At 45.0% G+C, this 12,326-nt stretch overlaps 1 protein-coding gene and 1 pseudogene across 1 annotated transcript; both read left to right on the forward strand.

Annotated features, from left to right (window-relative positions):
- Positions 1-3,042: 3,042 nt before the first annotated feature.
- On the forward strand, positions 3,043-3,434 carry LOC118615892 (60S ribosomal protein L37-like). Its single transcript, XM_036241167.1, has one exon. The coding sequence runs from the start codon at positions 3,092-3,094 to the stop codon at positions 3,383-3,385; it is 294 nt and encodes a 97-aa protein (XP_036097060.1). The 5' UTR covers positions 3,043-3,091; the 3' UTR covers positions 3,386-3,434.
- Positions 3,435-8,755: 5,321 nt separating this feature from the next.
- LOC118616006 lies at positions 8,756-9,526 on the forward strand (annotated as a pseudogene).
- Positions 9,527-12,326: the final 2,800 nt, after the last annotated feature.

Genomic DNA, 12,326 nt, shown 5'->3' on the forward strand with positions numbered 1-12,326 from the left:
CAGGTGCTTTGCCAAATGTAATACAGTGAAAGTGGGGCACTTCCTGCAACGGGAACTGTGACATTAACTTACATAGATGGAGCCAGGGATGTCTGGATGCTGACAAGGGAGGGCTAAGTATTGTCAATGCCACCAGTGCCCTAGAAAGAAATTGGTGGTGGTTTTACTGAGGTGAGGGAGGAAAGGACAGTTTCTTGCTGGGTTTTATGGCCAATAAATAAATTAAAATGCTTGATTTTCTTTTTTTAATCCTCAACTGAGAGATGTTTAGAGAGGGAGAGGGAGATCAAACCCATAACCTAGGAGTGTGCCCTGATCGGGAATTGAACCCAAAATCTTTTGGTGTATGGGACTATGCTCCAACCAACTGAGCCACTCTACCAGGACTAAAATGATTGTTTTTTATCCTCACCCAAGGACATTTTTTTCCATTTTTTGCTCAGATAGAATGGGAGGGAGAGAGAAGAGAAACATCAACGTGAAAGGGACACATCGAGTGGCTGCCACCCACACGACCCAATCAGGGCAGGGGACAAACTGCAACTGAGGTACCTGCCCTTAGCGGGAACCCAAGCCAGGTCTCTCTGGACCACAGGCTGATGCTCTAACCGCTGAGCCAAACCAGCCAGGGCTAAAATGATTGGTTTTTAATTTGAATGTTTCGACAAGAGGCTTTTGATTTGGAAATTTGTTATTTTTGCATATTTGTGAACTGTAGATAAATTAAAATGGGGCTCTGGCCGGTTTGGCTCAGCGGTTAGAACATTGGCCTGCAGTCTGGAGAGACCTGGGTTCGGTTCCTGCTGGGGGCATGTACCTCGGTTGCAGTTTGTCCCTGGCCCTGGTTGGGTCCTGTGGGTGGCGACCACTGGATGTGTCCCTTTCACGTTGATGTTTCTCTCTCTCTCTCCCCCTCCCACTATCTGAACAACAACAAAAAAAATTGGGAAATATACCATGAAACTCTAAACTTTATGTATTCATTTTTAGGCTTCTAAAAGGAAGACAAATCTTTTTAGAGATTGGTGTTTCTGTTCTAAAACTTGCTTGTGAAACCCTGATCTTATTTTATATTGATATTAAAACATCAGTGGAAAAAAAAATCAATATCAATCCACACATGTACAAATCTCAGTAACACAAAGTGGGATTTTAAAAATTATATAGTATCACCCTGGCTGGTTTGGCTGAGCAGTTAGAGCGTAGGCCCAGGGACCAGAGAGTCCCAGGTTCGGTTCTTCAGGCACGTACCTCAGTTGCAGTTTGTCCCGGACCTGGTTGGGGTCGTGTGGGTGGCGACCACTCAATGTCTCTCTCTCACACTGATGTTTCTCTCTGTCTCTCTTCCTCCCTCCTGCTCTATCTGAAATGTAAAAATGTCCTCTGGTGAGTAAAATAAGGGTGACCTGCCCTGGCCAGTTTGGCTTAGCAGTTAGAGCATCTGCCTAAGGACCAAAGATCTTGGGTCTGATTCCCAGTCAAGGACCCTGAGGCAGCCAATCAATGTGTCTCTCCCTCCCTCCCTTCCACTCTCTAAAAATCAATAGAAATATATCCTCGGTTAAGAATTAGCAACAACAACAAAAAAAATTAGGGCGACTTGAACATAAGCACTATAATACTGGGACAGTGTAATGTGATAATCGAGGAGACTACTAAGTAACTAATGGGCAGGGAGTGTCACAGTATGGAGATGCTGGACCAAGGGATGGGTCTTGCCCAGGGACAGAACCGGGCAGTGAAATTTCATCATGCTACTCAGAATGGCACACAATTTAAAATTGATGAATTACCCTGGCCGGTTTGGCTCAGCGGTTACAGTGTCGGCCCGTGGACCAGACAGACCTGGGTTCGGTTCCCATTAAGGGCATGTACCTTGGTTCCAGTTTGTCCCCAGTCTGCGTAGGGGTTGTGTAGGTGGCAACCACTAGATGTGTCTCTCTCACATTGCTGTTTCTCTCTCTCTCTCTTCCACCTTCTCTCCTTCCAGCTCTATCTCAAGATAAATGCGAAAATGTTCTCAGGTGAGAATTAAAAAGATAAATAAATAAAATTGATAAATTATTTCTGGAATTTTCCATTTAATATTTTTGGACCATGATGTAGGTAACTGAAACCTCAGAAAAAAGGGGGACCAATGCCCTGGCCGGTTTGGCTCAGCGGTTAGAGTGTCCGCCTGCGGTCCGGAGAGACCCGGGTTCGGTTCCCGCTAAGGGCATGTACCTCGGTTGCAGTTTGTCCCCGGCCCTGGTCGGTCGTGCAGGTGGCAGCCACTCGATGTGTCCCTTTCACATCGATGTTTCCCTCTCTCTCTCTTCCTCTCTCTCCCTCCCACTCTGTCTGTACAAAAAATGGAAAAATGTCCTCGGATGAGGATTAAAAAAAAAAAAAGGGGGGACCAATGTACTACCAAACTAGAATTCTATGCTCTTCAAAAATTAAAGACAAAAGACAGATGGAATTTAAAAATTGAATTAAAAAACTCAACTCTATCAGTAATCACATTAAGTAAACTTACTTCAATTAAAAGATAAAGATTCTCAGATGATACAAAATCAAAACCAAAATATTTGCTAATGACAAGTCTCACTTTAGTTATAAAGATACAGAAAGACTGAAGATAAAAGATGAAAAAAAAGTACACTATACAAATACTAACCAAAGGAAAGTCGGGGTGACTTTAAGGCAGTAAGTGTTAGTAAAAGTTAAGGATGTATCACAACAATAAAAGTCAATTCGAGGCCTGGCCAGTTTGGCTCAGCGGTTAGAGCCTCGGCCTGAGGTACAGAGAGACCTGGGTTCAGTTCCCGCTAAGGGCACGTACCTCGGTTGCAGTTTGTCCCCGGCCCTGGTTGGTCGTGCGGGTGGCAGCCACTCGATGTGTCCCTTCACGTCGATGTTTCTCTCTCTCTCTCTTCCTCTCTCTCCCTCCCACTCCATCTGAACAGAAAATGGAAAAATGTCCTCAGGTGAGGATGAAAAAAAAAAAAGTCAATTCGACAGAAGTACTCCCCTGAGCAGAAGCTTCTCAGAGCAATATAGTGGAAGTGTTTTCTTTTCTGGCCTCCTTGGTCTCGGCGGCAGAAGCGAGATGACGAAGGGGACGTCATCGTTCGGCAAGCGCCGCAACAAGACGCACACGCTGTGCCGCCGCTGTGGCTCGAAGGCCTACCACCTTCAGGAGTCCACCTGCGGCAAGTGCAGCTACCCCGCCAAGCGGAAGAGGAAGTATAACTGGAGCACCAAAGCTAAACCAAGAAACACCACTGGAACTGGTTGCATGAGGCACCTAAAAATGGTATACCGCGGGTTCAGGCATGGATTCCGTGAGGGAACAACACCTAAAGCCAACAGGGCGGCTGTTGCAGCATCCAGTTCATCTTAAGGATTTCAGTGATTAGTTGTACACTAAATGTTGTGGTTTTAAAAAAAAAGTCAATTCGACAGGAAGATATAACAGTCATAAATATTTATGTACCACAGCATAGGTCCAAAATACTTAAATTAAGAGCTGACAGAACAAAAATGAGCACTAGGCAAATCCATAATGATAGTTGGAGATGAACATTTCTAAGTAACAGAACAAGCAGACAAAAGAAATCAGGAAGGGTCTTCAAGAACTGAACATGAATGACAGATATGACCTAATCGACACAGAGAACACTACACCCAACAATGGCAGAACACACATGGCTTTCAAGTGCACAGGAAACATGGGCCAAAAAAGTCATGTTCTGTTATCATAATGCAATTCTAAACATGAGCCATTTATTTATCTTATGTTTTCTGACTACAGTGAAACCAAACTGGAAATTAATCATAGGAACAGAACAACAAAAATCCCCTAATATTTAGAAATCAAGAAACACTTAATTTGAGGATCTTGCTAAAGCAGAAATGAGGGGAAACTGTATAGTCCATGAATAGATTGGAAACGGTTAGAGTATTGGCCTGCAGACCAGAGTCGTAGGTTCAATTCCGGTCAGAGGCACGCACATCGGCTGCAGCTCGGTCCCTGGCCCTGGTCAGGGATCAATGCCTCCCCACCCCCAACTCTATCTGAAGATAAATGGAAAAATATCCTTGGGTATTTTAAAAAATAATAATAAAGATAAACACTAGAGCCCTGGCTGAATGGCTCAGTTGGTTGGATCATCGTCCTGTACACCAAAAGGTTATAGGTTTGATTCTCAGTCAGGGAATATACATAAATTGCAGGTTCAATCCCTAGTTGGGGTGCATATGGGAGGCAACCAATCGTTTCTCTTTCACATCTATGTTTCTCTTTCTCTCTTTCCCTGCTTCCTCTCTCTCTCAAATTAAAAAAAGAAACATTGCCCAGCCAGTGTGGCTCAGTGGTTGAGCATCAACCCATGCACCAAGAGGTCACCGGTTCGATTCCCAGTCAGGGCACATGCCCAGGTTGTGAGCCCAATCCCCAGTAGGGGACATGCAGGAGGCAGCCAATCCATGTTCTCATCAATGTTTCTATCTCTCTCACCCTCTCCCTTCCTCTCTCTCTAAAAATGAATAAAGAAAAAAAGAAACATTCTCAGGTGAGGATTAAAAAAATAATAATAAATACTAGAAAAAGGACACATTCAGTATAGAAATCATACAGAGGTACAACCACTGTGGAAAACTGGAAGGTCCTCAAAAAATGTGAAACAGAGCTTTAGCTGGCGTGGCTGAGTTGGTTGGGTGTTGCCCTGTGAACCAGGAGGTTGCCAGTTTTATTCCAGTCAAGGGCACATGCCCGGGTTGTGGGCCTGATCCCCAGTAAGAGTGTGAAGCAGGCAGCCAATCGATGTTTCTCACATTGATGTTTCTCTCTCCTTTCCTCTCTCTAAATATCTGCACCCCCATGTTCACTGGAACATTAAGAATAACCAGAATATAGAGACAACCTAAATGTCATAGAAGGAGGAATAAAGAAAATGCAGTATATGTTTTACATACATACATAGTGATAGAATATGATTCAGCCTTTACTTTTATTATTGAATATATTACAGATGTTCCCCCCTTTATCCATTGACCCCCTTCCTCCCCAATCCCGCCCCCCTCCTGCCTTCCCCATACTATTGTTTGTGTCCATTGGTTATGCATATATGCATAGAAATTTTCTGGTTTATATCTTCCCGCCATGCCCCTTGCTTCCCTTTGAGGTTCATCAGTCTAACAACCAATTTGTACTTCTTAATTCCTTCATCCTTTTTTTTAATCCTCACCGGAGGACATTTTTGCATTTATCTTCAGACAGAGAGGGAGGAAGAGAAAGAGAAACACTGATGTGAGAGAGACACATTGAGTGGTTGCCACCCACACGACCCCAACTGGGGCCGGGGACAAACTGCAACTGAGGTACATGCCCTTAGTGGGAACCAAACCCAGGATTCTCTGGTCTACGGGCTGACGCTCTAACTGCTGAACCAAACCAGCCAGGGCTCCTTCATCTTTTTCACCCATCCCCCTAGCCCCTGCCCATTTGGCAAGCAACAAAAATTCTCTGTATCTATGAGTCTGTTTCTGTTCTGCCTGCTCATTTTGTTTGTAGATTCAATTGTTGATAGATATGTATTTATTGCCATTTTATCATTCATATTTTTGTTCTTCAAAAAGACCCTTCAGCCCTGGCCGGTTTGGCTCAGCGGTTAGAGCGTCCACCTGCGGTCTGGAGAGACCCGGGTTCGGTTCCCGCTAAGGGCATGTACCTCGATTGCAGTTTGTCCCCGGCCCTGGTTGGTCGTGCGGGTGGCAGCCACTCGATGTGTCCCTTTCACATCGATGTTTCCCTCTGTCTCTCTTCCTCTCTCTCCCTCCCACTCTATCTGTACAAAAAATGGAAAAATGTCCTCGGGTGAGGATAAAAAAAAAAAAAAAAAAAAAAAAAGACCCTTCAACATTTCATATAATACTGGTTTGGTGGTGATGAACTCCTTTAGCTTTTTCTAGTCTGGGAAACTCTTGATATGCCCATCAATTCTAAATGATAGCTTTTCAGGATAGAGTAATCTTGGTTGTAGATTGTTGCTTTTCATCACTTTGAATATCCCTTGCCACTCCTTTTTGGCCTGCAGTTTCATTTGAGAAATCAGCTGACAGTCTTATGGGAACTCCCTTGTAGGTAACTGCTTTTCTCTTGCTGCTTTTAAGATTCTCTTTGTCTTTAACCTTAAGCACCTTGATGATGATGTGTCTTGGTGTGGACCTTTTTGGGTTCATCTTGTTTGGGACTCTCTGTGCTCCCTGGACTTGTATGTCTGTTTCCTTCACCAAGTTAGGGAAGTTTTCTGTCATTATTTTTTCAAATAGGCTTTCAATTTCTTGCCCTCTCTCTTCTCCTTCTGGGACCCCCATGATGCGAATGTTGGTACACTTGAAGTTATTCCAGAGGCTCCTTACACTATCCTCTTTTTTTTTTTTTTTTTTGATTCTTTTTTCTGTTCTGATTGGGTGTTTTTTGCTTCTTTATATTCCAACTCGATGGTTTGCTTCTTGGCTTTATCTACTCTACTATGGATTCCCTGTAAATTATTATTTATTTCAGTTAATGTATCCTTCATTTCTGACTGGTCCTTTTTTATTTTGTTGATGTTCTAAGTTCCTTGGAATTCTCAAGTTCCTTGAAGGTCTCACTAAGTTCTTTCAGTATCTTTATAACCAGTGTTTTTTTTTATCCTCACTCGAGGATATTTCTCCATTTTTTGTACAGATAGAGTGGGAGGGAGAGAGAGGAAGGGAGAGAGAGAGAGAAACATCAATGTGAAGGAACACATCGAGTGGCTGCCACCGCACGACCAACCAGGGCCGGGGACAAACTGCAACCGAAGTATGTGCCCTTAGCGGGAACCGAACCCGGGTCTCTCCGGACCGCAGGCTGACGCTCTAACCGCTGAGCCAAACTGGCCAGGGCATAACCAGTGTTTTGAATACTGCATCTGTTAGATTGCTTATCTCCATTTTGTTCTGTTCTTTCAATTGGGACGTGTTTCTTCGTCTCCTCATTTTGGCTGCTTCCCTGTGTTTGTTCCTATGTATTAGGTAGAGTTGCTATGTCTCCCAGGCTTCACAGGGTGGCCTATTGTTATAGGTGTCCTGTAGGGTCCAGTGGCATGGCCTCCTAGGTCACCCCAGCTGGGGCCTCGAGGTATACCCCTAGTGTGGACCGTACATCCTTCTGTTGTAACTGAGTCTTCTTGATTGCTGTTGGCTCATCAATGGGAGGGATTTACTTAGGCTGATCAGTTGCAAGGACTGGCTGTACCCACTGACCACTGGCCTCTGACTCCCTTGGAGGATCAGTGGTGTAGGGGCCCAATACAGAGCAAGACTTATTTCAGCAGGGCTCTGGTACCCACTGAGTCCACTCACTGAGTGTGCCACTTGTGGAGGTAGTTGGGTAGTGGTGTTTCAATGTGGTCTGAAGCTGTTCACTAGGTATGCTGGCTCTGGGGCAAGGTCAGCCTCTGACTGTATTTTACCTGGAGTCACCCGGCATAAGCTACAAAGTGATCTGCAGACGGCTGCTTCTTGTGCTGGGCTTGGAGGTGCCCAGGAAAAGCCAAGTTGTGAACCAAGGCTGGCTGCTTCTAGTACCAGGCCTGGGGCCACTTAACGAGAGGTATGGGGCTTGCTGAGACCAGATGCTCCTTGTTTGAGTTTAGGAAAATCTCTGATTCAGTCTTTAAAAAGAAGGAAATCCTGCCATTTGCAACAACTGGGATGAACTTGAAGGACATTATGCTAAGTGAGATAAGCCAGACACAGAAATACAAATTCTTCATGACCTCACTTATAGGTAGAATCTAAAACTAAAGTTGAACTCATAAAACCAGAGAACAGAATGGTGGTCACTGGGGATAAGGGGAACAGGGAGATGTAGGTCAAAGGGCACATTTTCCAGTTACAAGAGTAAGTCACGGGGCCCTGGCCAGTGTTGCTGTGGTTGGAGCATCGTCCCTCACACTAAAGGGTTGCAGGTTCCATCCCAGCCCCGGTCAGGGCGTGTGCGGGAGGCAGCCAATCGATGTGTCTTTCTCATATTGTTTCTCTCTCTCCACCCCCAACCCTCTTCCACTCTCTAAAAAAAAAATCAATGGAAAAAATACCCTGGGATGATTAAAAGACCAAAAGAGTAAGTAATAGGGATCTAATGTACAGCATGGTGACCAAAGTTAATAATACTGTGTTGTGTCCTAACAGTTGCTAAGTGGGTAGATCTTGTGCTCTCACCACACACACAAAAGCTACCTGGGGGGGGGGGGGTACCTGTGAGGTGATGGATGTGTAAATTACCTTGACTGTGGTGATCATTTCACAATACAGGTATTAGGTCATCACTTCAGAGACCCTAAACTTAAAAAATCATATATAATTGTAAATATATCAAAGATGTGGATGCTAAGAAATCCAGAGAGATTGAGTATCAGGAAGAAAGGAGCCCCTCCCAGGTGAGCAGAGGCTGGCAAGCATCCCCTCAGCAGCACTGAGCTGGGCTTGCTGGGAGCAGGGCAAGCTGGGAGAGCAGCTGACACTGGTGTGGGCCGGCGGAATGGACCGGAACCTGGAGGAGTTAGAAAAGCCTCACAGATTTTCTACCATGGGACTCTATTTGGCGCTTGGATGGTGAGGTGGTAATGAGAGTGAAAGGCGGAGGGACATCTCCTGCAGCCTTTCCATGCATCAAAACCACAGTCCTGCCACAATGTGGGGCTGGTAAGAAAAACAAGTCAGGAGAAGGATACCTGGACGCCGCCCCGGCGTTCTTTTTTCCCAGCGGCCGCGAAGATGGCAGACATTCAGACTGAGCGTGCCTACCAAAAGCAGCCCACTATCTTTCAAAATAAGAAGAGGGTCCTGCTTGGAGAAACTGGCAAAGAGAAGCTACCGCACTACTACAAGAATATCGGTCTGGGTTTCAAGATGCCCAAAGAGGCCATCGAGGGCACCTACATTGACAAGAAATGCCCCTTGCCCTGGCCAGTTTGGCTCAGCGGTTAGAGCGTCGGCCTGCGGTCCTGAGAGACCTGGGTTCGGTTCCTGCTAAGGGCATGTACCTCGGTTGCAGTTTGTCCCCGGCTCTGGTCAGTCGTGCGGGTGGCAGCCACTTGATGTGTTCCTTTCACATCGATGTCTCTCTCTCTCTCTGGTCCTCTCTCTCCCTCCTACTCTACCTGAACAAAAAAAAATGGAAAAATGTCCTCGGGTGAGGATTTAAAAAAAAAAAAATGCCCCTTTACTGGTAACGTCTCCATCCGAGGGCGCATCTTGTCTGGCGTGGTGACCAAGAGGAAGATGCAGAGGACCACTGTCATCCGCCGAGACTACCTCTACATCTGAAAGTACAACCGCTTCGAGAAGCACCACAAGACCATGTCAGTGCACCTGTCCCCCTGCTTCAGAGATATCCAGATCGGCGACATTGTCACGGTGGGCGAGTGCTGGCCTCTGAGCGAGACTGTACGCTTCAAAGTGGTCAAGGTCACCAAGGCTGCAGGCACCAAGACAATTCCAGAAGTTCTAAGACTTAGATACCTGCCCACTGCCCCAACAAAATAAAGTTATTTTTTCAGTCAAAAAAAAAAAAAGAAAAACAAGACAGGTCAAGACATAAACTTCAAGACATCTGAACTAGAGGTGAATGAAGCTAACTCAAGTGGAAACCCGGTCGACTCCTGATTAGAGACCCAGCCCCTCACTCAAACTGCTTGGTCAAGGATGGAGTGCACTCTTTCTGGGGGCAAAATGACTGGCTTGTCATTCTTTTATACACAACATTTGGAATGTTAGTAAAAATTATGAGACAATGAAGAAAGAAAGGTTACCCATAAACAAGAGAGGGAAATCACCAACAGAAATGGACATACAGAAGACCTGGCTATTGAAATTAGATGGTAAGGACAATAAAGTTACTGCTATAAATCTGTTAGAGGAAATAAGGTGGGGGGGGTGTGAAGAGATGGATTTTATATATATATATATATATTTTTATCCTTATCCAAGGACATTTTTCCATTTTTTGTACAGACAGAGTGAGAGGGAGAGAGAGGAAGAAAGAGAGAGAGAAACATCGATGTGAAAGGGACACATCGAGTGGCTGCCACCCGCACGACCAACCAGGGCTGGGGACAAACTGCAACTGAGGTACATGCCCTTAGTGGGAACCGAACCCGGGTCTCTCCGGACCGCAGGCGGATGCTCTAACCGCTGAGCCAAACCGGCCAGGGCGAAGAGATGGATTTTAACCAAGAAATAGAAACCACAAAGGGAGAAGTGAAAACTAGAACTAAAAACATCTGAATAAAATTTACTGGACAAATTAAGAGCAGACAAAACACACAAAAGAGGAATGGTACAGATGCTCCTTGACTTACTGTGATGAGGCTAGCCTCCCAATAAACCCATCATAAGTTGAAAATATTGTAAGTCAAAAGTGTATCCAATACACCTAAGCTACCAAACATCACAGCTTAGCCTGGACCACCATAAACATGTTCAGAACACGTACATTAATCTGCACTTGCTGACCTGCCCAGCATCACAGGAAAGAACCATACCATGGATCTCTGGCCTGGGAAAAGATCAATATTCAAAGTACTGAAATGAGTATCACTTTTGCACCATTGTAAAGTTGAAAAACCTAAGTCGAACCACTGTTAACTTAGGGACTCCCTGTATATCCAAAGACAGTCAAAATAATAAACAAAATAATAAAAATAATTTTAAAAAGAGAGAGAGAGAGAAAAACAGAAAATCAGAGACCTGTGGGATCATGTAAGATAGTCCTACATACAGGTAACTGAAGTAACTAGGAATAGAAGAGGGAAAATGGGCCAAAAAAGGGGAAGAGATAAAAGCAGAAAAATTTCCAAAATTGATGAACAATATTAACCCAAAGATCTAAGAAGCTCAGCAATGTCCAGCAGGATATATACCAAGAAAAACACACCATCACCAAATAACAAATATAAAGAACAAATTTTGAAAAGCAGCCAGACCCGGAGTGGGGGTGGGGGTGTTAGCGGCCAGGCAAAAGGGTACCTTACTTTGAAGGGAACAATGCTGACAATTCAGCTCTCATCAGGAATGTCTTTAAAATCCAGTCACCTTGCTTCATGTATCTGATGACAAATTCTCTTGCCTTGGTAAACTGTTTTGTCTTCTTGCCTGCAGGTCCCGAGAATTTATCATCTTTAAGCCTCACCCTTCATGGTCAGTCTCTCTTCATGCCCTTGTTCTCCTGCTTCTGAAGCCCTTCCTCAAACCTTTCTGAGTCTTGGCACCTTGCACTTTATTCTTTGTTTCTAAAATAATTTCTCACATTTCCTTCCTGAGTTCAAGCCACTGTTTCCAGGCCATTTCTAACCTTAGTTTATGAATTTCTGATCCAAACATCTTTCACTCCTTGAAGTGCTATTGGGGGGCAAATCTAGCCATCTTCCTGGGCTTTGTGGTTTTCTACCTTGGGAGGTGGGTTTCCCATCCACAGGTGGGAGGGCCACATTCTGGATTCCCTATGAATCCCCCTTTGCCTCTGGCCACCTGGTGAGCCAGCCTTCCTGTGTACCCACTCAACCTGGCAGAGGGGCAGGAGTGGATAGGAGGCCAAGATCCCAGAGGGGAAATATGAACAGGATGTTGTGCATACTTGGTCTATCTTCTGGTGGTTCTGTGTTGTTTGGAAAGAAAATGCTGGAAGGGTCAGTTAGGAGGCTGTCATTGTTTCAAAGACCTGGAAATCTCATTCAATGTTTTTCAAGAATGCTGACTTTCATTGTTGCCTTGTTGGCTACTATCTGAGTCTGCTCATACGGCCATAACAGAAGAGCACAGGCTGGGCAGCTCAACAATACACAGACATTTCTCACAATAAAAGAGGCTGCAAGTCTGAGATCAAGGTACCAGCAGGGCTGTTCCTGGTGGGGTCCTCTTTCTGGCTGCCTTTTTGATGCATTCTCACATGGCGAAGAGGGCAGACGCTGGTCTTTTCCTATCGTGGGGGTCCCACCCTTGATGTCATCTAACCCTGATCACATCCCAAAGGCCCCACCTCCTAACACTATCCCCCTGGGGGAATTGGATGACAACATATGAATGTGAGAAGACACATTCAAGTCCACAGCTACCAAGAAAACCAGTTGTCCTGTCTGCACACACAGTCATTTTCCACATGGTGCTGTTTGGTGCACTCAAGACTCCCCATTCTGATATAACAGGTACCCTGGAAAGCAAGCCATTTTAGCACTTTATTCTACATGTGTATAATCAGCAAGGTCACCTGCTATTCTGCACTTGGAGTATTTGTGACCTCTCCCATTCTTGTC

Source organism: Molossus molossus, unplaced genomic scaffold (assembly GCF_014108415.1).
Source record: "Molossus molossus isolate mMolMol1 unplaced genomic scaffold, mMolMol1.p scaffold_m16_p_4, whole genome shotgun sequence".
Lineage (NCBI taxonomy): Eukaryota > Metazoa > Chordata > Mammalia > Chiroptera > Molossidae > Molossus > Molossus molossus.